The 26,387-nt window shown below is 43.7% G+C and overlaps 1 protein-coding gene across 1 annotated transcript in view; it reads right to left on the bottom strand.

Moving 5' to 3' along the window:
* LOC134929625 (collagen alpha-1(XXI) chain-like) overlaps positions 1-26,387 on the bottom strand; it is a 293,832-nt gene that overhangs the window by 157,101 nt on the left and 110,344 nt on the right. The window contains exons 2-3 of the mRNA XM_063925210.1: positions 16,182-16,312; positions 4,260-4,820 (exon numbers count right to left, since the gene is read on the bottom strand). Coding sequence (XP_063781280.1) covers positions 4,260-4,820; positions 16,182-16,312 — 692 coding nt within the window. The remainder of the gene's footprint in view (positions 1-4,259; positions 4,821-16,181; positions 16,313-26,387) is intronic.

Raw genomic sequence — 26,387 nt, 5'->3', positions numbered from 1 at the left:
TATGAACGGGTAGTACGTATGGTTTAATGGTACATTACTGCCTCACAGCACTGAGGTCATGGGTTCGATTCCCATCATAGCCCTAACTGTGCGGAGTTTGTATATTCTCCCCGTGGGTTTCCTCCGGGTACTCCGGTTTCCTCCCACAATCAAAAAATATACTGATAGGTTAATTGGCTCACAACAAAATTAACCCTAGTGTGAATGTGTCTGTGTGTACATGTGATAGGGAATAAAGATTATAAACTCCACTGGGGCAGGGACTGATGTGAATGGGCAAAACATTCTCTGTAAAGCGCTGCGGAATATATGTGTACGCTATATAAGTAAGTGGTTATAATAATAATAATAATAATAATAATGAAAAACAGATTGATTCTCACAGGATATGGAAAGGATGACTCCCTTTTATAAATGCATGATTAGGTTTCAAGGTCAAAGTTTATTAAACAAACTTGATTTTGGCTATACATCCTCTTTAAGTATTTCATTTCACTATTAGTGTATGTTACTGATAACCCAAATTTATGCTTTTGATTTAACTATCGGGGCAATTAAGCACTTCAAAAAATCCCCTTGCAAGTAATATGAAATATTTACACTATTCTGTAAATAGAATTGTGTCATGAATCTTTCTAAAACATAATTACATTTCATCCTTTATTCCAATTACCCAGAAGAACCATCCCAGTGATAATTACAAATAACAATTATAGAGCCTTCTACAATTTGCATTAGAAGCAATTAAGACAATCTGTTTCTAATTGCTAGAAGTCAAAAAAATATTTGTGAATGTTTCTTGCTGTTTGAAACATGTAACTTAACAGCAACTTTAGAGAGGATGATGTACAGTATCAATAGCAGTTCAGCTGAAGTTAACACAGAAGTGCATCCTGCCGCTGTACAGTGTGAGGTGAGGAGACAACAGAGGACTGGGGCCATGGGTTACAGCAGATTGCAGCGTGCAGCACTGGCCAAGCCAGCTCACTCACTCACTTTACGTATGGAAGCGGAAGGGGGTTTGCACTGACAATACATTGCCCCCTTAATCTGTCTCTGCTGTCTTTCCCAGAGTCCCAACAGCATTTGGCTGATGGTGTCTGGTGAGTGCAGGGGAGGCGGTTAGGAAACCATAGCAGCAGCATCCCCTGCACCAACAGAAGTTACACCTCTGTGTGCCAACAAGTCTGTTAAGCAATGGAGAAGATTTATCAAAGTATGAAGAGAGATGAAGTGGATATAGCCCGATTTTTTTTTTGCTGAAAAATGTCCCATTTTCAGGAGAAAACACCTAGTTCCCGGACCCATGCGTTTTGCCCCCCCACCAAAAATAAAACAAAACGGGTCTCTAAGAGCTGGTTATCTGGGATTTTTGGTTATCGGGGAAAAATAATCCCCAATAAGCGCCGTGCCGGGTTGTCAGGGATAACTATATACCCCACAAAGTAGACGTGATTCCGCACCAGTATTCTGAAGGTTCCAAGAGATAATTCATAATAATAATAATACTACAGTACCAGAATAACATCTAATATGCACGTATGATTCGTGTTGTAATTATAGGGTCTGGTGGTGCACCCAGAGTCAGAAACAAACTAGGAAAAGAGGAAAATACAGAAGACTCTTGTGTGGGTGCACTCTTTTTTTAAAAAGAGTGCACCCACACAAGAGTCTTCTGTATTTTCCTCTATAACTATATACCCCCCAGGGGATCCATTAGCAATGGTAATTTACAGCGGCTAATTGGATACCTTCCCCCCAGAGCCGGCCATAGGCAAACTAGGCAATTGCCTAGGGCATTTGATATGCATAGGGGCATCAGCAGCTTCTGCTAATTAAAATGATATGCGGCATGCCTATATTCTGTGTGTAGCATTTCATATGCAGATACAGCCACAGTCTCACACAGTATATAGGCATGCTGCATATTAGTTTAATTAGCAGAAGCTGCTTGTGCATCCTAGCCACATAGCAATGCAATAAGATGCATTTTCATAAAAAAAAAGGTTCCCGACATTAGCATTGATGCAAGATTTATGGGGACACATCTGTATCCAAGCAGAGGCAGAGGTCACAGTGTTAGTGGCAGTGTGAGTGCTGTGTGCATGTGGATGGGTTGGTTGTGCAGTAGTGTTCAGAATATGTGTAAGGAGCATTATGTGTGTCATGTAAAAATGCATTAATAATGTGCAACATATGTGTAAAGGGCCACTATGTGTGTCATTATGTGTATAAGGGCATTAAAGATGTGCGGCATATGTGTAACAGGGTACTACTGTATGTGTGTCATTATGTGTATAGGGGCGCTAATAATGTGCAGCAAATGTGTAGAGGACACGATGTGTGTCATTATGTGTATAAGGGCATTAATAATGTGCGGCATATGTGTAAGGGACATTATGTGTAAAAGGGCATTAATAAAGGTTGTCATAATGTGTAAGGCGCATTATGTTTATAAGGACATTAATGTGTCTCATATGTGTAAGGAGCATTACTGTGTGAAATTGTGTATAACTGCATTACTAATGTGTGGCATTATGTGTATAAGGTGCTCTACTGTGTGGCGTTGCATATAGAAAGGGCACTACTGTGTTGTCTAATGTGAATAAAGAGTAATAGGGTGTGGTGTAAAGTGAATAATGAGCAATTTAGTGTGATGTAATGTGAATAAGGGGCTCTACTGTGAGGAGTAACATTTATAAGGTAAAGTGATACTACTGTGGGATGTAATATGAATTATGGACACTATCGCATGATAAAATGTGAATAAAGTTGCAGTACTGTGTGGTGTAATTGGAATTGTGGTTACTATTGTGTGGACATGCCCCTTGCCAGCAAAAACACACCCCTTTTTGGGCTGTGCGCCAAATGTGCGAACTGTTCCTATTTAAAATATAGGGGGTACAAACACCAAAATAAGGACTGCTATGGGGAAAGGTGATGGCGCTGGGAAAGAGGTGCAAGGTCAGAGGCAGAACCAGCTGTGGTGCTAGCCTGCTAGGGGGCACCAGCCAAATTCTTGCCTAGGGCATCATATTGGTTAGGGCCGGCTCTGCTCCCCCCCCCCCCCCCTCCCCCTCCACGAGTGCTGAAGGTAATTTTATGCAGTATTTTTTATAGTTTTGGGCATGAAACAAAGATTGTGTACATTGAATCATCAGAAAGGTGTCATCATCTCCGTTGCACTCATAAAAAATGTGGATCTTGGAATATCTTGGATATTGGAATTTCTCATATGTGCGGCTCAACCTGTACAATATTTTTCTGGATGATGTAATGCAACATTTCAGTATACCAAAAGCAACAGAGTTTTCTCTTTGTGTACCCGGCATTAGTTTGGTAACTATAAGCATATACATAAACCAACTTCCAAAGCTCATGGCATAGAGACTCATCAATTGAAGGTAGAATAGATATACATATATGTAACATACATGACTCGCTTGCCTTTCTCCTATAGCTAAGTTTACAGTGTCTGCATTTATGTAAGCAGTAGTTCATGGCGTCTGCTGTAACAACAAAACACAATACAGTATATATTGGCATGGTGGTTATCATTGCTCTGTATTTTTAAATGAAACAGATAATTGTATTATTTTTACAATTATAACATGCTTTACTTGAAAGAGAGCATGGCTAGCTCTGCAAAGTAGAAGACCTGGTAGCAGTGAGTGAGTGGCTAAGGATTAAGTGAAGAATTTGTGCTATTATATCACAGATCCATGCAAAACGATGCGACTAGGATGCACAAGCAGCTTATGCCGATTAAAATCTGCGGCACGCCTATATTCTGTGTGTGTGTGGCTGTATTTGCATATAATGGTACGTTACAGTGTTTTCCTAGGAAACACTGTAACGTAGCATTTCATATGCAGATACAGCCACGGTCACACACACAGAATATAAGCAAGAGAGATATCACTTTAACCATCAGAATCTGCTTGTGCGTCCTATTTACACAGTGATGCAAATTTCAGAAAAAAAGAGATGCTGGCGCTAACGGAGTTGTATGGGACCTGTCAGCTCACTCACGTCATGTGGCGAATTGAGGCAAGATGTATAAGGACACATCTGTATACTGAAGGTGCATTTTACCAGTAAACAAAACAAAAGTGGAGACAATAGATGCTGGGATCTTCCAGTGAACCATTGCTAACTTTCAATACTTTGATGTTTGCTTATTTTTTCATTTTTTTTAAAGCGCTAATTAGATTAGATTACATATTGAACTGTAGCAAGATTAAACAGTAAGGAATTACCTTCACATATCTTTTGCTGCATAGTCTCCTTTATCCTGTCAATGGTGGTATAGTCCTCTGCATACAGCACATACTCTGTGGACGGCATATTGGCAATTGCTACTAATTCGGACTTAGTTATTTCAGAACCAACTCCAACTGCAAACATAATGATGTTCTGTGCTCTGGCTGCTGCTGCAGTCTCCACCACATCGTCCTGGGACTTGCCATCTGTAACTACGATTGCAATTCTGTTTTTGGCCAGGTTAGTCCTTTGAGAGGATGGAAAAACATTCTCAGTTGCAAATTTAATTGCACGTCCAGTCTGGGTATTCCCACCCAAGTATTTCATGCTTTTTAGGGCATTAATGAGTTGCTGGTTTGTCCGATGTTGCCCAAGGTGAAATTCCAGCCTTGGTAGATCACTGTATTGAACAACAGCAACCTGAGTGTAAGCTGGCCCAATGTCAAAGCTGCTGGTTACATTTACCAACCAGTTCTTAGCAGTGTCAAAGTCAGTATATCCTACACTCCACGACCCATCAACAATGAAAACTAAATCATTCACAGCAGTTCGACAACCTGTAAACATATGTAAACAGTAAATTAGATATTCCCTAATGGACTGTAGCATTAAAATATTGTCTACTTAAAGAAGACCTGTTAGGGTTGTTGAATGTATGTTTTACACAACTCTTTATGCAAATTCTATATGTAGCTTCAATGTTTGAGTTACAATAGGGATGGAAATTGACCATCAATGTTTGGTAAACATCAAAGGTTTGTATCCTGTGTTCATTGTTTTCTCTGACATTGATGGCTGAGTACCAGTGGTGAAGCAGCAACATTTTATTTACTCCCATTGGCACGTCACTTAGCCACACCATCCCATCAGCCATCCCTTAGCTCTGCCCACTGTTTCTGATTGACCCAATGCAGTCACATGTCCACACTTGTGCCATCCATATATGGATCAAGCCATAAATAGTTTTCCAGCAAAAGATTCCTGTCACTCAGAGAAGGTTCTAGTGGCTCCATTGATGGTGAACCATTTGATGTCCATCCCTAAGTGACACACATGCGGGTTGCATGAATGGAAAATGCAGAGCTACAGGATTGACCCTAATAATAATGGTATTTGCATATGGCTTACACTGATATGTTATCCTCTCTCCCATAGAAGAATCTTGTTTTGAATTAATATATAAATAGTGTCCAACACTATGTAAAATGTACTTTGCACATACCTGGTGGTTTTAACTATGCCTAGCACAGGGAAATGTATTTGAATTACTAGACAAAGCTGTATGTTATCTCTCTGTGTAGACTATGAGCTAACTCAGAGGATGCATCTACTATCACTGTTTTATATTTGCTCCATTTTTAACTATGCTACTCTCCCAATGAAGTTACACACATCCCTTGCCACAAAGGCATGCCATGCAAACTATTGTACAGTATTAGGAAAGAATGGTCATATCTCAATAAAATTAAAGGAAAAGAACAGGTAAAGGGATTAAGTGTTAGAGAAGGGGAACAACTGCCAATTTACTAAATGATCAGCTTTGTAAGCAGACTTTACAACTTCATGAATCCTAGGTAACGACTTATAATAAAAAAAATTATATTTTGATATCCTTTAATATATATTAGATAAATGCAAAGGGAAATACAATCATACTATTAATCCATTTAAAAACATTTCTCTCGGATTTGTAAATACAGTAGCAGCAGTATGATACTTTTACATACAGCCCTGCAGACATTCTACAAATAGCATTAGAAATATTCTGTTACCTTTTATATATTCTTCATGTCTAAATGTTGCGTGATTATTCTAAAGCAAACAGGTTTCCTTAGAAACATTATGATTTTGTTTTGTCTTCCAATCAACTAGTACAGTATATAGTAATAGTAACTAGGCAAAAAGAATGTATATCGACATAAAAGTAGTAAGCTTCCAAAATGCTAACACCCCACAAATTGTATGGCTTTCCCAAATTTCATATTATGTTCCAGTAATTCTGAAAAGCTAAACTGCTTTTTCCCAGTATCTTATGAAATGTAGCTATATAGGACTTACTTGTTTTACTCATGTATACCTGGGTTGGGTTTATGCAGACTGATTCCAAAAACAACTGGGCACTCATACAATAGGTTTAGGAACGATGAACACATTACACTCCTTTTAACAGTACAATGTCTACTCTATACTTTCCAGTAAATTGCATAGAAATAGTGAAGTAGGCTGAGACAGTTTCGCTGTTCTTCTATTCATGGCATAAATTTAGCTGACATCATTGCTGGCAGAGATTAGTTACTGCAAATGGTCTACCACTTTGTGAAATATTGACATACATTTGTGTAAAACAACTCAGCAGGTGCATCGCAACACTGGTAAGTCAAGGTTTGAACGCATTGGCCAGGGCAACAATACAGCATACCTCCCAACTGTCCCAATTCCAGCGGGACAGTCCCACTATTCGGACACTTTAACGGCATCTATAAAGTACATAGAGGTGAGCAGGGGGCTGTCCAGCTGCTCAGGGAGTGCTGGGCACACACCCAAAATGCACAATAACAGGTCCGCTGCTAGTCCACGCCCACTCGACAGATACTATGTCCTCCTATCTTAGGTCACGCGCCCTTTACGGTCCTGACTCTCTGCTCTGAAAAGTTTGGAGGTATGATGCAGTAATGTATTTCACAATACTTTGTACTGATTTTCATTAAAACAGACCTTGGGCAGAACTCATTTAGGGTGTTAGTAAACCAAAAAAGCACACTAATGAGCAAAACAATGCTGCACTGCAGGTGGGGTAGATGTAACATGTGCAGAGAGAGTTAGATTTGGGTGGGTTATATTGTTTCTGAGCCGGGTAAATACTGGCTGATTTATTCTTACACTGTAATTTAGATTTAAGTTTGTACACACCCCACCAAAATCTAACTCTGCACATGTTATATCTGCCCCACCTGCAATGCAGTATGGTGTTGTCGATTAGTGTGCTTTTTTGTTTACTAACAAACCTGAATAAGGCCCTTTGGTCCTAATTTAGAGTTGGGTGTAAGTCTATGTGCACCATGTAAATCTGCACCTTTTGTAAAAATTTGTTGTATTGCACAATTTAAAAATATTTTTAATTGCGCATATCTTATAACAGTACCCACTTGCACATAAAAATTCACGTAATGCGTAAGTTCAGTATAGAATGTGGAGACACAAGACAACAAAGCCCCTTGATGTTTCCAGTAACTTATAAATTATATGTCTTTTCGAGGAGTATATGTACGCATCCTATAGGAATGGTGAAATGTAGCAAGGTAATGATTAAGACAGATAAATCTTTATACTAGATGCAACTATACACTAAACGTAAGTATTTGGACATCTTTGTGCAAGTCGCATTTACTGTAACTCTAAATTCTAGTGTTGGGAGTAATAGTGGTGGAATCAACATACAGTACCACTAATCCAGGAGGAAGGGCTCCCACTGCTCTTCATCTTAATTCAGTATTCACACTGGACCACTTTTGAAATAAATTTTGTGATAAAACACCCACAATCTCCTTTCCTCAAGTGTATTGATTCACAAAGTAAATCCTATACTCCAAATAAACCGTACAAACATGTTCTCAAGTTCTCAAGATTATGAAAAGATAATCTATATAATAAAATTAAGTCCTGATAAAATGACATCACCATATCAGCTATCACTCACACACATCAGACTGATGCCCATAGTGCACCTGCTAATATTATTTGCCAGACTCCAGGCTAAGATAAAAATTTATATAAAAAGGATTCCCTCACTCATATATTTCTCCAGCAGTATATAGCTCCATGGGGACACTTGAGGTAGAGGAAGGCTGTGAGATACAAAGGGGAGGGTTGAAACAGAGACAGTGAAAGCTGAGAGGTAAGGCGGAAGGAGAAAGACATAGGGGGTAATTCAGACCTGATCGCTCGCTAGCATTTTTTGCAGCGCTGCGATCAGGTCAGAGCCACAATGCACAGGCGCGTTGCACGGGTACAAAGCGGATCATTGCTGTGCAATGGGTTTTACGAAGAATCCATTCGCACAGCCGATCGCAAGGAGATTGACAGGAAGAGGGCGTTTGTGGGTGTCAACTGACCATTTTCAGGGAGTGGTTGGAAAAACGCAGGCATATCCAAGCGTTTGCAGGGAGGGTTCCTGACGTCAATTCCGGTCCTGAACAGGCTGAAGTGATCGCAGCGGCTGAGTAAGTCCTGGGCTGTGCAGAGACTGCACAAGATTTGTTTGTACAGCTCTGCTACACATGCGTTCGCACACTTGCAAAGCTAAAATTAGTGATGAGCGGGTTCGGATCCTTGGGATCCGAACCCCCCCGAACTTCACCCATTTTACACGGGTCAGAGGCAGACTCGGATCCTCCCGCCTTGCTCGGTTAACCCGAGCGCGCCCGAACGTCATCATCCCGCGGTCGGATTCTCGCGAGATTCGTATTCTATATAAGGAGCCGCGAGTCGCCGCCATTTTTCACTCGTGCATTGGAGATGATCGTGAGAGGACGTGGCTGGCGTCCTCTCAGTTTCTATGTTCAGTGGGCTGCAAACTGTGCTGCAAATATCTGTGCTCAGTGTGCTGCAAATATCTGTGCTCAGTGTGCTGCAAGTGCAAATATCTACGTTCTCTGCCTGAAAAATGCTCCATATCTGACTGTGCTCAGTGTGCTGCAAATATCTGTGCTCAGTGTGCTAATTGCTTTATTGTGGGGACTGGGGACCAGCAGTATTATATAGTAGGAGGATAGTGTAGAGTTTTGCTGACCAGTGACCAGTGACCACCAGTATTATATGTTCTCTGCCTGAAAAACGCTCCATATCTGTACTGCATTGTAGTATATAGTAGGAGGACAGTGCAGAATTTTGCTGACCACCAGTATAACTATATATATAGCAGTACGGTACAGTAGTCCACTGCTCTACCTACCTCTGTGTCGTCAAGTATACTATCCATCCATACCTGTGGTGTATTTCAGTTTTGCACAGTTTGCTGACCACCAGTATATACTATATAGCAGTACGGTACAGTAGGCCACTGCTCTACCTACCTCTGTGTCGTCAAGTATACTATCCATCCATACCTCTGGTGCATTTCAGTTTTGCACAGTTTGCTGTCCACCAGTATATAATATATAGCAGTACGGTACAGTAGGCCACTGCTGTACCTACCTCTGTGTCGTCAAGTATACTATCCATCCATAACTGTGGTGCATTTCAGTTTTGCACAGTTTGCTGACCACCAGTATATACTATATAGCAGTACGGTACAGAAGGCCACTGCTCTACCTACCTCTGTGTCGTCAAGTATACTATCCATCCATACCTGTGGTGCATTTCAGTTTTGCACAGTTTGCTGACCACCAGTATATACTATATAGCAGTATGGTACAGTAGGCCACTGCTCTACCAACCTCTGTGTCGTCAAGTATACTAGTATCCATCCATACCCGTGGTGCAGTTCAGTTTTGCACAGTTTGCTGTCCACCAGTATATAATATATAGCAGTACGGTACAGTAGGCCACTGCTCTACCTACCTCTGTGTCGTCAAGTATACTATCCATCCATACCTGTGGGGCATTTCAGTTTTGCACAGTTTGCTGACCACCAGTATATACTATATAGCAGTACGGTACAGTAGGCCACTGCTCTACCTACCTCTGTGTCGTCAAGTATACTATCCATCCATACCTGTGGTGCATTTCAGTTTTGCACAGTTTGCTGACCACCAGTATATACTATATAGCAGTACGGTACAGTAGGCCACTGCTCTACCTACCTCTGTGTCGTCAAGTATACTATCCATCCATACCTGTGGTGCATTTCAGTTTTGCACAGTTTGCGGACCACCAGTATATACTATATAGCAGTACGGTACAGTAGGTCACTGCTCTACCTACCTCTGTGTCGTCAAGTATACTATCCATCCATACCTGTGGTGCATTTCAGTTTTGCACAGTTTGCTGTCCACCAGTATATAATATATAGCAGTACGGTACAGTAGGCCACTGCTCTACCTACCTCTGTGTCGTCAAGTATACTATCCATCCATACCTGTGGTGCATTTCAGTTTTGTACAGTTTGCTGTCCACCAGTATATAATATATAGCAGTACGGTACAGTAGGCCACTGCTCTACCTACCTCTGTGTCGTCAAGTATATTATCCATCCATACCTGTGGTGCATTTCAGTTTTGCACAGTTTGCTGACCACCAGTATATACTATATAGCAGTACGGTACAGTAGGCCACTGCTCTACCTACCTCTGTGTCGTGAAGTATACTATCCATCCATACCTGTGGTGCATTTCAGTTGTGCGCAGTATATATAGTAGTAGGCCATTGCTATTGATATATTACTGGCATATAATTCCACACATTAAAAAATGGAGAACAAAAATGTGGAGGGTAAAATAGGGAAAGATCAAGATCCACTTCCACCTCGTGCTGAAGCTGCTGCCACTAGTCATGGCCGAGACGATGAAATGCCATCAACATCGTCTGCCAAGGCCGATGCCCAATGTCATAGTAGAGAGCATGTAAAATCCCCAAAAATAAAGCTCCGTAAAATGACCCAAAAATCTAAATCAAAATCGTCTAAGGAGAAGCGTAAACTTGCCAATGTGCCATTTACGACATGGAGTGGCAAGGAACGGCTGAGGCCCTGGCCTATGTTCAAGGCTAGTGGTTCAGCTTCACCTGAGGATGGAAGCACTCATCCTCCTGCTAGAAAACTTAAAAGAGTTAAGATGGCAAAAGCACAGCAAAGAACTGTGCGTTCTTCTAAATCACAAATCCCCAAGGAGAGTCCAATTGTGTCGGTTGCGATGCCTGACCTTCCCAACACTGGACGGGAAGAGGTTGCGCCTTCCACCATTTGAACGCCCCCTGCAAGTGCTGGAAGGAGCACCCACAGTCCAGTTCCTGATAGTCAAATTGAAGATGTCACTGTTGAAGTACACCAGGATGAGGATATGGGTGTTGCTGGCGCTGGGGAGGAAATTGACAAGGAGGATTCTGATGGTGAGGTGGTTTGTTTAAGTCAGGCACCCGGGGAGACACCTGTTGTCCGTGGTACGAATATGGCCATTGACATGCCTGGTCAAAATACAAAAAAAATCACCTCTTCGGTGTGGAATTATTTCAACAGAAATGCGAACAACTGGTGTCAAGCTGTGTGTTGCCTTTGTCAAGCTGTAATAAGTAGGGGTAAGGACGTTAACCACCTAGGAACATCCTCCCTTATATGTCACCTGGACCGCATTCATCAGAAGTCAGTGACAAGTTCAAAAACTTTGGATGACAGCGGAAGCAGTCCACTGACCACTAAATCCCTTCCTCTTGTAACCAAGCTCCTGCAAACCACACCACCAACTCCCTCAGTGTCAATTTCCTCCTTAGACAGGAAAGCCAATAGTCCTGCAGGCCATGTCACTGTCAAGTCTGACGAGTCCTCTCCTGCCTGGGATTCCTCCGATACATCCTTGAGTGTAACGCCTACTGCTGCTGGCGCTGCTGTTGTTGCTGCTGGGAGTCGATCGTCATCCCAGAGGGGAAGTCGGAAGACCACTTGTACTACTTCCAGTAAGCAATTGACTGTCCAACAGTCCTTTGCGAGGAAGATGAAATATCACAGCAGTCATCCTGCTGCAAAGCGGATAACTCAGGCCTTGGCAGCCTGGGTGGTGAGAAACGTGTTTCCGGTATCCACCGTTAATTCACAGGCAACTAGAGACTTGATTGAGGTACTGTGTCCCCGGTACCAAATACCATCTAGGTTCCATTTTTCTAGGCAGGCGATACCGAAAATGTACACAGACGTCAGAAAAAGAGTCACCAGTGTCCTAAAAAATGCAGTTGTACCCAATGTCCACTTAACCATGGACATGTGGACAAGTGGAGCAGGGCAGACTCAGGACTATATGACTGTGACAGCCCACTGGGTAGATGTATTGCCTCCCGCAGCAAGAACAGCAGCGGCGGCACCAGTAGCAGCATCTCGCAAACGCGAACTCGTTCCTAGGCAGGCTGCGCTTTGTATCACCGCTTTCCATAAGAGGCACACAGCTGACAACCTCTTACGGAAACTGAGGAACAACATTGCAGAATGGCTTACCCCAATTGGACTCTCCTGTGGATTTGTGACATCGGACAACGCCACCAATATTGTGCGTGCATTACATCTGGGCAAATTCCAGCACATCCCATGTTTTGCACATACATTGAATTTGGTGGTGCAGAATTATTTAAAAAAACGACAGGGGCGTACAAGAGATGCTGTCAGTGGCCCGAAGAATTGCGGGCCACTTTCGGCATTCAGCCACCGCGTGCCGAAGACTGGAGCACCAGCAAACAGTCCTGAACCTGCCCTGCCATCATCTGAAGCAAGAGGTGGTAACGAGGTGGAATTCAACCCTCTATATGCTTCAGAGGATGGAGGAGCAGCAAAAGGCCATTCAAGCCTATACATCTGCCTACGATATAGGCAAAGGAGGGGGAATGCACCTGACTCAAGCGCAGTGGAGAATGATTTCAACGTTGTGCAAGGTTCTGCAACCCTTTGAACTTGCCACACGTGAAGTCAGTTCAGACACTGCCAGCCTGAGTCAGGTCATTCCCCTCATCAGGCTTTTGCAGAAGAAACTGGAGACATTGAAGGAGGAGCTAAAACAGAGCGATTCTGCTAGGCATGTGGGACTTGTGGATGGAGCCCTTATTTCGCTTAACAAGGATTCACGGGTGGTCAATTTGTTGAAATCAGAGCACTACATTTTGGCCACCGTGCTCGATCCTAGATTTAAAACCTACGTTGTATCTCTCTTTCCGGCAGACACAAGTCTGCAGAGGTTCAATAACCTGCTGGTGAGAAAATTGTCAAGTCAAGCGGAACGTGACCCGTCAATAGCTCCTCCTTCACATTCTCCCGCAACTGGGGCTGCGAGGAAAAGGCTACGAATTCCGAGCCCACCCGCTGGCGGTGATGCAGGGCAGTCTGGAGCGAGTGCTGACATCTGGTCCGGACTGAAGGACCTGCCAACGATTACTGACATGTCGTCTACTGTCGCTGCATATGATTCTGTCACCATTGAAAGAATGGTGGAGGATTATATGAGTGACCGCATCCAAGTAGGCACGTCAGACAGTCCGTACGTATACTGGCAGGAAAAAGAGGCAATTTGGAGGCCCTTGCAGAAACTGGCTTTATTTTACCTAAGTTGCCCCCCCCCCCCCTTCAGTGTGTACTCCGAAAGAGTGTTTAGTGCAGCCGCTCACCTTGTCAGCAATCGGCGTACGAGGTTACTTCCAGAAAATGTGGAGAAGATGATGTTCATCAAAATGAATTATAATCAATTCCTCTGTGGAGACATTCACCAGCAATTGCTTCCAGAAAGTACACAGGGACCTGAGATGGTGGATTCCAGTGGGGACGAATTAATAATCTGTGAGGAGGGGGATGTACACAGTGAAAGGGGTGAGGAATCGGACGATGAGGAGGAGGTGGACATCTTGCCTCTGTAGAGCCAGTTTGTGCAAGGAGAGATTGATTGCTTCTTTTTTGGTGGGGGCCCAAACCAACCAGTCATTTCAGTCACAGTCGTGTGGCAGACCCTGTCGCTGAAATGATGGGTTCGTTAAAGTGTGCATGTCCTGTTTATACAACATAAGGGTGGGTGGGAGGGCCCAAGGACAATTCCATCTTGCACCTCTCTTTTCTTTCATTTTTCTTTGCATCATGTGCTGTTTGGGGACTATTTTTTTGAAGTGCCATCCTGCCTGACACTGCAGTGCCACTCCTAGATGGGCCAGGTGTTTGTGTCGGCCACTTGTGTCGCTTAGCTTAGCCATCCAGCGACCTTGGTGCACCTCTTTTTTTCTTTGCATCATGTGCTGTTTGGGGACTATTTTTTAAATCTGCCATCCTGTCTGACACTGCAGTGCCACTCCTAGATGGGCCAGGTGTTTGTGTCGGCCACTTGTGTTGCTTAGCTTAGTCACACAGTTACCTCATTGCGCCTCTTTTTTTCTTTGCATCATGTGCTGTTTGGGGACTATTTTTTGAATCTGCCATCCTGTCTGACACTGCAGTGCCACTCCTAGATGGGCCAGGTGTTTGTGTCGGCCACTTGTGTCGCTTAGCTTAGTCACACAGCTACCTCATTGCGCCTCTTTTTTTCTTTGCATCATGTGCTGTTTGGGGACTATTTTTTGAATCTGCCATCCTGTCTGACACTGCAGTGCCACTCCTAGATGGGCCAGATGTTTGTGTCGGCCACTTGTGTCGCTTAGCTTAGCCATCCAGCGACCTTGGTGCACCTCTTTTTTTCTTTGCATCATGTGCTGTTTGGGGACTATTTTTTAAATCTGCCATCCTGTCTGACACTGCAGTGCCACTCCTAGATGGGCCAGGTCTTTGTGTCGGCCACTTGGGTCGCTTAGCTTAGTCACACAGCTACCTCATTGCGCCTCTTTTTTTCTTTGCATCATGTGCTGTTTGGGGACTATTTTTTGGAAGTGCCATCCTGTCTGACACTGCAGTGCCACTCCTAGATGGGCCAGGTGTTTGTGTCGGCCACTTGTGTCGCTTAGCTTAGCCATCCAGCGACCTTGGTGCACCTCTTTTTTTCTTTTTTTCTTTGCATCATGTGCTGTTTGGGGACTATTTTTTAAATCTGCCATCCTGTCTGACACTGCAGTGCCACTCCTAGATGGGCCAGGTCTTTGTGTCGGCCACTTGGGTCGCTTAGCTTAGTCACACAGCTGCCTCATTGCGCCTCTTTTTTTCTTTGCATCATGTGCTGTTTGGGGACTATTTTTTGGAAGTGCCATCCTGTCTGCCACTGCAGTGCCACTCCTAGATGGGCCAGGTGTTTGTGTCGGCCACTTGGGTCGCTTAGCTTAGTCATCCAGCGACCTCGGTGCAAATTTTAGGACTAAAAATAATATTGTGAGGTGTGAGGTGTTCAGAATAGACTGGAAATGAGTGGAAATTATGGTTATTGAGGTTAATAATACTATGGGATCAAAATGACCCCCAAATTCTATGATTTAAGCTGTTTTTGAAGGTTTTTTGTAAAAAAACACCCGAATCCAAAACACACCCGAATCCAACAAAAAATTTTCAGGGAGGTTTTGCCAAAACGCGTCCGAATCCAAAACACCGCCGTGGAACCGAAACCAAAACCAAAACACAAAACCCGAAAAATTTCCGGTGCACATCACTAGCTAAAATACACTCCCCCATGGGCGGCGACTATCTGTTCGCAGCGCTGCAAAAAAACCCTAGCGAGCGATCAGGTCTGAATGATCCCCATAGAGATCTGGAAAGAGGGGAGAAAGAGATATTGCAGAGGATAGAAAAGGAGAAGAGTGTGGTGGGGGAAATAAAACTTAGTGTTTGAATACAAATTTATACATTTACAGATATGTAGCATCCTCATACATCATTGCTGCAGTCATGCTAAACAGCCCCTTTCGGCGTGCCAGGTCCTGTTAGACTCTGATAGCATTGGGCGTATTTTTTTTGCAGAAAATGCTTCTTAGTCACATTGCAATACGACTAGGATGCACCAGGAGACTATGCTGATTAATTTGATATGTGACACTTATATATCTGTGTGCGAATGAGTTTCAATCTGTATCCAATTCCAAAGTGCTATGATTTCCATTCCAAGTTCCGTTGTGCTTCGTATACAGACTCAGTCGCACACAGATATACAAGTGGTGCATAGAAAATGAATCAGTAAATTCCGCAGGTGCACTTGAGTCGCATTGTGACACATTTTCAGCAACAAAAAGAGTTGCACACGACCTGGTCGGCTCACTCAGGGCAGGTATCTCGCGCTGCGTAGCATATTGAGGCTGGATGTCTGAGGACACATCTGTATGGAGGAATATACCTGCTTGAGTATCTTCATCTTCTTCTTCTGTTATATATTGTCCAATCAATAGGTCTGTAAATATTGATATTGTAAGAACTCCTAATGCCCAATAAGATTTCATTTCAGATGGAATTGTTATTTCAAGTGGTCTGAAAAAAGGAACGCAAAATAAACAATCAAAATACATATTAGTTAAAAATGTAAACGTTTCCTTAACAAAATTCTTAGTTGTTGGTGCTAAAGACAATTGTTAATGTTTTCTATTCTAAATATAAACTTTTTATTTTTGCTTCTAGAATTAAGGGCCCCTTACACTAGAACGATAATGAGGAAGCTTCAATTGGGAGCGAAACGCGTCAGTGAAAGTGCCCTATTTGTGACCCAGTTGACACCAATTGTTGTTCCCTACTGGTGTGAATACGTGTGTATCGCTGTTGTTTGAGGCTGACAAGTGGGAGAAGGGAGGACGCTATATGCGGCGGCTTGAAGACGGGAGCTCATTCAGCTGATAGGCGCCTGCGGTGCGCCGAGCTCTGGGTGCTGGACTCTATCCTCCAAAGCCAGAAGGTGTGTGCACCGCTTATGTGAGGCTGACAAGTGGGAGACGGAGGACGCCACTTGCGGTGGTTGGAAAACGGGAGCTTTATCAGCAACCAGGCGCTTGCGGTGCACCAAGCCCCGGGTGCCTGACTTCATCCTTCATCCAAGATTTGAAGGACATTTCTCTCCTAGTGAGAACTTACCTTTCTGTGAGCACACGGACAATTCCCCGTACTGGTAAAAAAACTTCATCCATGTGTTACTATATGATATCCAATTCAGGGGAATACTTATAGCATACCCTATGGGACTGTCCTATTTAGGAATAAAATAAGGACATCAACATTTCTACAATTATCAGATTAGTCCACTGTGGTCAATTACAGAAATATAGATATATGATCTACCTCTTATGCTCAATTATTATTATTTTTATATATATTTTTATATTATTGGGGATTTTATATGTGCATATTAATTTTTGATGCTATTTTTTCTTTATATGATTGATTTTATGGATATTAAAAATATCATAAAGTAATTAATGTATTGAGTATATTCATGTTCTGTTGCCTCAATTTGATTTTATTAGCGCAAGGGGATAGAGCATTTTTTTACTAAAACGATAATGTCCGATTTCGGCCATTCGGGCCGATATATCGCATGAAATCGGGCATATCGGATGACTTTTACATCCGATCCGATCGATCTGTTGCGCGGTCCCGTGAGCATCGGATCGAATCCCCTAGACTGACTGTGCTGCACTAGCGACATGTCGTACCCCGCAGACATGGCTGGGATCGCACAAGATACATCGTAAGCTAAAGGACTGCATATGATGTATCCTATGCTATCCTTCCGCCCGGGAGGCTGCCGGGCAGTTCAAGGTTGATCGCGTGCGACATGAGGGTCCGACATGTCGCATTAGTGTATGGGGCCCTTAAGACCCAGTGCTATTTTAGAGCTGTCAAATGGGGTTAGTACAATGAGGGTCATTCCGAATTGATCGCACGTAGCAACTTTTTGCTGCCCGTGTGATCAACTAGACGCCGCCTATGGGGGAGTGTATTTCTGCATAGCAGCGCTGCGAATGCTTGTGCAGCCCTGCTATGCAAAAAAAGTTTCCTGTAAAAGAAGACCAGGGTAAGAGTTACTGATACCCCTTTCACACTGCCAATGCCGGATCCCACCCGGGAATTGGAAGCGGGTCCTTCCCGGGTGGGATCCGGCATTGGCAGCTGCTGCTGGCTTCCCCGACCCGGCAATAAGCCGGGCGGGTTGCCAAAGCAGCGGGGGCGGGGCAGAGGTGGAGGCGGCGCTGGGAGATGAGCTCATCTCCGCGCCGCCTCTCCCTATCTAGTAAACGGGTCCCGGGTCGATGCGTTTACACAGCCAATGACCCGGTATTCAACCCGGGTATAACACTGCTTTATACCCGGGTTGAATTGTCGGGTCAGGCGACCCGTGATTTCAGCAAGGCTCCTTTCACACCGCACGCCGGCTCGATACCGGGTTATTTGTGCGGTGTGAAAGGGGTATTACCCTGTGCAATCGATCCAGCGATGCAGGTCCCGGAATTGACGTCAGACATCACCCTCCAAACACCTGGACACGCCTGCGTTGGACTCACCACTCCCCGAAAATGGTGAGTTGCCGCCCGGTTCCGCCTTCCTCCTGTCAATCTTCTTGCGGTCGCCGCAGCAACCGCTTTCCTCGCTAGCGGCGTTGCTGCATGTCAATGGCCCTCGCCGAGCAATGACATGCCTGCGCAATGCGGCCACCTCACATTCGCAGTTCCGACTCGATCGCACGGCTGCGAGGAAGCGCAGCGTGCGAACGGGTCGGAATGGCCCCCAAGGTACACTAAATTGATCCGTGTGAAGTTGAAATGCATAAATACTAAAATATACTTTATCCATTCCTTATACAGCCAGATAACTGTCTATATTGTAACATCTGTATTCACTCAGAGAAATACTGTGGGCAAGGTTATAGATTACAGGAGAACACTTTATGCAGCCAGAACGTTTTCTGATTTCCGTTCAAGTCTTGAAAACATCTTTATTCACTTACAGAGAGAGATACTTCAAAGCTCAGCCCTCTATTATGTAAAATTAACAAAATGTACAATATACTGTCTATATTTAAATTCTAAATGCTCCCATAGTGAATAGGAGAGCAATGATGATAACAGGCAAACATCTAAAGGGGTTATATCTCATTGTTACATGGAGCTCTAAGATTCCCTTTCCTATTCCAGCCCCAGTCTATTGCTGGAAATACAGGGTATTTTAGTCCTAGGCAAGCAGTCCTAGGCAGTCTTGCACTTGTCTTTCTGAGAGTCCAGTGAAGCAGTGCAGAGGCCAGGGGCGTAGCCAGAACTATGACAGCCCAATTTGTACAATTTAAAGGGGCCCCTTCCCAATGCTTCTAGAGACGCCTCTCTCCACAGAGGTTGGTTTATGCCCCATAATATTGCCCCATACAGTAAAAATGCCCTAGTTTTTTTATGCACCATAGCAGTGCTCTAGTTAATTGTATGCCCCATTGAATGCCCTAGTTCAAATTATATCACGAAATGCCACCAGTTCATATGCCACATTGTGTTTCCCCAGTTCACAATATCCCACATTTGTAGTGCTGCCAGTACACGTTATGCCACACAGTGCCTCCATTTCACATTATGCCACACAAGCGGTGGAGATCAACCAGCTCATAGCTGAGGGGGAGACTTCCTAATGCAGGACATGCCAGTGGAGTGGAGGTCTTCTTAATTTAGGCACACTGTTCCTTTCTGAGACAGTCCTAATCTCGAAGCTCAATTCTCACCCCCCAGCTTCACAAAGGCTGAACACATGGACAAGCCTACTCTCTGACAATGCTGGGCTTACTGATTAACTTGACTGTGTCTGTGAGCATGAAACAGGATTGTGGGAGATGGATCATATCAGTGTGGAGCTTTACTAAGAGTGAGAGACAGATATAGACACTGACAAGTCCCCTCTTTCAAGCCTGGGCAATGGGCTGGACCCAATTTCATAGCAGGGCATTTTGGGCACTTGGTAGACTATATGAACTAGGTCCAGGTGCTCCATAAGCTTCTGGGCCACATAGGAATGGTATCCCTTGCACACACTATAGCTATGTCCATGGTAGAAACTCTTCAGCTGCCTGCATGATTACCCAGCTCCACCTCGCTTTCCCCCCTCCTCCTGATGAGTTGAACACATTTGATATCCCACCCAGCTCCAAGTAGCATTTGTGCCAGGTGTACATCAGCCATAACAAGTGTGTATACTGAACTTACACCCCCACCTCCAGTCCTCAAGAACCCCCAATAGTTTACATGTTGAGGATTTCTGTCTGTGTAAGCAAGTGGAATAATTACTGAGCCAGCAAAATAGATCACTCACCTGTACATGCTTAAAGAAATTAAAAAACCATGACCTTTTGAAGGTACTTGCTGACTGGAGTTGGAAACCAGTGAAGTAGAGAAGTGTAGAGGTAGCATAAAACTTTGGCTTAACGGTGTGAGTAGTAAATGCTAAAGTTGCATTGCCCTATTTGTACACAAAGCTATAATATAACGAAGAGTTATGTAAACAAGAGATATTATTGTCTTGATAGTGTTATTAATAAATATAATGTGCAATATTAAATATAATAAAATGCAAACGCAAGATACAAATTACAGTGCATCTGGAAAGTATTCACAGCACTTCACTTTTTCCACATTTTGTTATGTCATAGCCTTATTTCAAAATGGAATAATTTCATTTTCCTCCCAAAAAAATTCTACAAACAATAACCCATAATGACATCGTGAATTTTTGTTGTTGGTGAGATTTTCGCTAATTTATTAAAAAGAAAAAACTAAGAAATCACATGTACATAAGCAGGGCCGGTGCAAGGTTTCTCGGCACCCTAGGCAAAATTTCTGCCTACTGCCCCTTCCCCCTACCCGCCCTTCAGGTGAAAGGCATGCTGCTGCTCTCCCCCACCCCCAGTCTGTTGCATGGCTGCTCTCTTCTCCCCATCTCCCCAGTCTGTATGGGTGCCTGCTACTCTCACCCCCCCTACACTCTGTTAAATGTCTGCTGTTCTATCTCCCCCACCATCTGTGTGCATGCCCCCCCCTCCCCCCCGACTGCTGCTCTCCTCCTCTTTCCTTATCAAATGCAGAAAGTGCGCTGTACAGCCACCTTACCTGCAAACTGCGATGCAGAGTGGTCTGTGAAAGAGCCTGGAATGAAGAGCCACACCACACGTCACCCCTAGCCAGGACATCAGGAGCTGTGAAAGTTACTGCCTGTGCCGGGTGAAGATGGAGCTGGAGGCTGCAATACGGGAGCTTGGCAGTTGCGGCTACTGTAAGATATGAGTGCCGGGGGGATTGTGGCAGCTGTGAGAGGTAGGACCATGCTACTTTTTCCAGGCAGCTGTAGCAGGCCGCCCCCTCAGGTTCCAGCGCCCCATGGCAGCTGCCTAAAGCTGCCTAGTGGAAGCTCCGGCCCTGTACATAAGTATTCACAGCCTTTGCTTAATACTTTGTTGATGCACCTTTGGCAGCAATTACAGCTTCAAGTCTTTTTGAATATGATGCCACAAGCTTGGCACACCTATTTTTGGGCAGTTTCGCCCATTCCTCTTTGCAGCACCTCTCAAGCTCCATCAGGTTGGATTGGAAGCGTTGGTGCACAGCCATTTTCAGATCTCTCCAGAGATGTTCAATCAAATTCAAGTCTGGGCTCTGGCTGGGCCACTCAAGGACATTCACAGTGTTGTCCTGAAGCCACTCCTTTGATATCTTGGCTGTGTGCTTAGAGTCGATCTACTGTGAAAGACGAACCGTCATCCCAGTCTGAGTTCAAGAGCGCTCTTAAGCAGGTTTTCATCATGGCTGTCTCTGTACATTGCTGCATTCATCTTTCCCTCTATCCTGATTAGTCTCCCAGTTCCTGCTGCTGAAAAACATCCCCACAGCATGATGCTGCCACCCCCATGCTTCACTGTAGGGATGGTATTGGCCTGGTATGAGCGGTGCCTGGTTTCCTCCAAACATAATGCCTTGCATTCACGCCAAAGAGTTCAATCTTTGTCTCATCAGACCAGAGAATTTCGTTTTTCATGGTCTGAGAGTTCTTCAGGTGCATTTTGGCCAATTCCAGGTGTGCTGCCATGTGCTTTTTACTAAGGAGTGGCTTCTGTCTGGCCACTCTACCACACAGGCCTGATTGGTGTATTGTGGCAGAGATGGTTGTCCTTCTGAAAGGTTCTTCTCTCTCCACAGAGGAATGCTGTAGCTCTGACAGAGGGACCATCGGGTTTTTGGTCACCTCCCTGACTGGGGCCCTTCTCCCCCGATTGCGCAGTTTAGACGGCCGGCCAGCTCTAGGAAGAGTCCTGGTGGTTCTGAACTTCTTCCATTTCCGGATGGTGGAGGCCACTGTGCTCATTGGGACCTTCAAAGCAGCAGATATTTTTCTGTACCCTTCCCCAGATTTGTGCCTCAAGACAATCCTGTCACGGAGGTCTACAGACTATTCCTTTGACTTCATGCTTGGTTTATGCTCAGACATGCACTGTCAAGTGTGGGACCTTATATAGACAGGTGTGTGCCTTTCCAAATCATGTCCAATCAACTGAATTTACCACAGGTGGACTCCAGTTAAGCTGTAGGAACAGCTCAAGGATAATCAGTGGAAACAGGATACACCTGAGCTCAAGTTTGAGCTTCATGGCAAAGGCTGTGAATACTTATGTATATGTGATGTCTTAGTTTTTTATTTTTAATAAATTAGCAAAAATCTAAAAAAATGTTCACATTGTCAAAAGGGGTACTGTGTGTAGAATTTTGAGGGGGAAAATTAATTTATTGTACTTTGGAATAAGGCTGTAACATAACAAAATGTGGAAAAAGTGAAGCACTGTGAATACTTTCTGGATGCACTATAAATTAAATGCAGAGCGTCAGACACCAATGACATAATCGTGTTAGCCATGCCTGGCAGCATGATGACACAATAGCCCATCACCATAATAACAATAAACATACCAGTGGAGCTGTGGATACACAATACAATGGGGATCGAAAGTTTGGGCACCCCAGTCAAAAATTCATTTTAATGTGCAAAAAGAAGCTAAGGAAAGATGGAAAAATCTCCAAAAGGCATCAAATTACAGATTAGACATTCTTATAACATGTCAAAAAAAGTTTGATTTTATTTCCATCATTTACACTTTCAAAAGAACAGAAAACAAAAAATGGCATCTGCAAAAGTTTGGGCACCCTGCAGAGTTAATACCTTGTACTGCCCCCTTTGGCAAGTATCACAGCTTGTAAATGCTTTTTGTAGCCAGCCAAGAGTCTTTCAATTCTTGTTTGAGGTATCTTCGCCCATTCTTCCTTACAAAAGTCTTCCAGTTCTTTGAGATTCCTGGGCTGTCTGTGACGCACTGCTCTTTAAAGGTCTATCCATAGATTTTCAATTATGTTGAGGTCAGGAGATTGTGAAGGCCATGGCAAAACCTTCAGTTTACGCCTCTTGATGTAATCCACCGTGGATTTTGAGGTGTGTTTAGGATCATTATCCATTTGTAGAAGCCAGCCTCTCTTTAACTTCAGCTTTTTCACAGATGGCATCAAGTTAGCGTCCAAAATTTGCTGGAATCTTATTAAATCCATTTTTCCTTCTACTCGTGAAATGTTCCCTGTGCCACTGGCTGCAATACAACCCCAAAGCATGATTGATCCACCCCCATGCTTAACAGTTGGACAGAGGTTCTTTTCATTAAATTCTGTGCCCTTCCTTCTCCGAACATACCTTTGCTCATTCCGGCCAAAAAGTTCTATTTTAACCTCATCGGTCCACAGAATTTTATTCCAAAATGCATCAGGCTTGTCTATATGTTCATTTGCAAACTTCAAACGCTGATTTTTGTGGTGAGGACGTAGAAGAGGTTTTCTTCTGATGACTCTTCCATGAAGACCATATTTGTACAAGTATCTCTTTATAGTGGAATAGTGTACCACAACTCCAGTGTCTGCCAGATCTTCCTGGAGGGATCGTGCAGTCAAACGTGGATTTTGATTTGCTTTTCTCACAATCCTGCGAGCTGTTCTGTCTGATATTTTTCTTGGTCTTCCAGATCTTGCTTTAACTTCCACTGTTCCTGATGACTGCCATTTCTTAATTACATTCCGAACAGAGGATATGGGCATCTGATAACGCTTTGCTATCTTCTTATAGCCTTCTCCTGCTTTGTGAGTGTCAACTATTCTCAGTTTCAGTGTTCTACACAAATGCTTAGAGGAACCCATGGTGCTGATTGTTGGAGCAAGGTCAGCTGAGTCTGGGCTTTTAAAACCTTTGAGATTGACATCACCTGGTCTTTCCAGACGATGATTGAGAACAATCCATGACACTGCCAGGTCTCAGCTGTCCAAAGGGGGCAGTACAAGGTATTAACTCTGCAGGGTGCCCAAACTTTTGCAGACGCCATTTTTTGTTTTCTGTTCTTTTGATAGTGTAAAATGATTTTTTGCCTGGGGTGCCCAAACTTTCGATCCCCACTGTACATAGTACATTCAAAATCTGATGTGACAACTAGTGCACACAAACTAGACCAAGTAACATACCTCAAAGTATCAGAGGTATATGTAAAGATATATATATATATATATACTTTGACGTATGTTACCATTGGTCTAGTTTGTGTGCACTAATTGTCCCATCAGATTTTGAATGTACTATTTACTGTGTATCCACAGCTCCGCTGGTTTGTTTATTGTTGTTATGGTGATGGGTCACTGTGCCATCGCGCTGTCAGGCATGGCTAACGTGATGATGTCATTGGTGTCTGATGCTCTGCTGGATTTCCAGCTGGACCTCTATCATGGCGTTGCTCACTTGGGTGATGAATATATATAGGTAAGATTGTCTGTATTTTGATGTGTAACCTGATGATAGTGTAACCTAATGGTAGTGCATTAAAGCACTAAAACGTTGCTGCTACATTATTATTACAATTTTTGTTTGGCTGTTTGCTACATGAAGTGCCGCACTATTGACCTCTTTATCGCACTTTAAGCTGTGAGGGCACCTATGCGAAAGTCAGAAACACTCCTGGTTTGGAAAGTAGGGCTCAAAGCAGCGTAATGTAAGTTCAACATTTCAGCGTCTTTAATCTGCACTTTCATCAGAGACAACAATATAAAATACAATACACTTAAATATCCCCAACCACCGTCAGTGCTGTATGCCACATTCCCAGCTTAATGTCACATTGGGCTGGTGCAGGGAGATGACATCAGCATGTGTACCTCATAACTGAGCAACATGACAACAATGCAGCATTGGTGATCAGAGCAAAGATTTAATGTGTACAATATGATACACCACAATACAAAACACATGTGGGCACAGTACATTACAGTCAAAATGCAGAAATACATCCAAAGATAGATCTTAAGCCCCAGACACAATAGACGAGAAAGTGAAAGATCTTGCTCAGAAGGGCCGATCTGAACGAGATCTTTCACAATCTCGTCCAGTATGTACACTAAGGGTATATGCAATTCCGGACGAATTGCGTCTTTTTTTCGAACGTTTTAGGATTCGACTGTACTCGACAGCCGAAACCCTCCACCCGGGACCATGAATTCGACATATTCAATACAAAACGCATTCGACACTCCCCTTGTCGAATAACGGACCAATCGTCGAGTAGTGGGCGTCCTGGATTCGACTTCCCGCCGTTTTGAGCCCTTTATAGGGCTTGTTTGCTGCGTGCTCAGCAGCCATTTTGTGAACCTGCAGAGTGGAGTGGAGGTGCTGCAGAGCTAGCAAATTGGTTGTTTGCTGTGGTATCGTTTGGACACCCAGCAGGCTTTAATCCAGGACGGACAGGAGGATACCTGTTACCCCGGAGGAGAGTCGTTTTTGGAGCGATTTGTACATTTGTAGGTAAGTACCACATGTAGTCTGGCGTTGCATGTATGTGTTTGTGTAGTGGGGGGGGGCCATGAGGTGTACATGTGGCATTGCTTTGGGGTGTTTGGGGTATGTATATGTGTGCAGGTATGTGTATATAGCTCCTGCTTGTATTGCTGCATGTTTTTTTTGGAGTTTTGTGTTTGGGGGTAGTTTTTCACGTTTTTTTTTATAAAATGTTTTTTGGGTAATTTTTTTGCATTGGTGTACCTCCAGCATGTGCAGGAATGATTTTTGGCTTGTTTGGGGTGACTTTTCAGTGTGTCGGTTTCTGCCATGTGGCCGACATGTGTTGTTGTTTGTTCCCAAAACATGTTTTTTTGCTCCTATTTTAGCACTGGTGTATCCCTGCACATGCTGGAGGTACTTTTTGGCTTGTTTGGGCTGACTTTGACTGTGTCGGTATCTGCCATGTGGCCGACATGTGGTGTAGTTTGTTTCCAAAACATGTTTTTTGCTCCTATTTTAGCACTGGTGTATCCCTGCACATGCTGGAGGTACTTTTTGGCTTGTTTGGGCTGACTTTGACTGTGTCGGTATCTGCCATGTGGCCGACATGTGGTGTAGTTTGTTTCCAAAACATGTTTTTTGCTCCTACTTTAGCACTGGTTGACCTCCAGCATGTGCAGGGATGCTTTTTGGCTTGTTTGGGGTGACTTTTCAGTGTGTCGGTATCTGCTATGTGGCCGAC

This window comes from Pseudophryne corroboree, chromosome 5 (assembly GCF_028390025.1).
Source record: "Pseudophryne corroboree isolate aPseCor3 chromosome 5, aPseCor3.hap2, whole genome shotgun sequence".
Classification (NCBI taxonomy): Eukaryota; Metazoa; Chordata; class Amphibia; order Anura; family Myobatrachidae; genus Pseudophryne; species Pseudophryne corroboree.
This window is presented reverse-complemented; position numbering and strand designations above follow the sequence as displayed.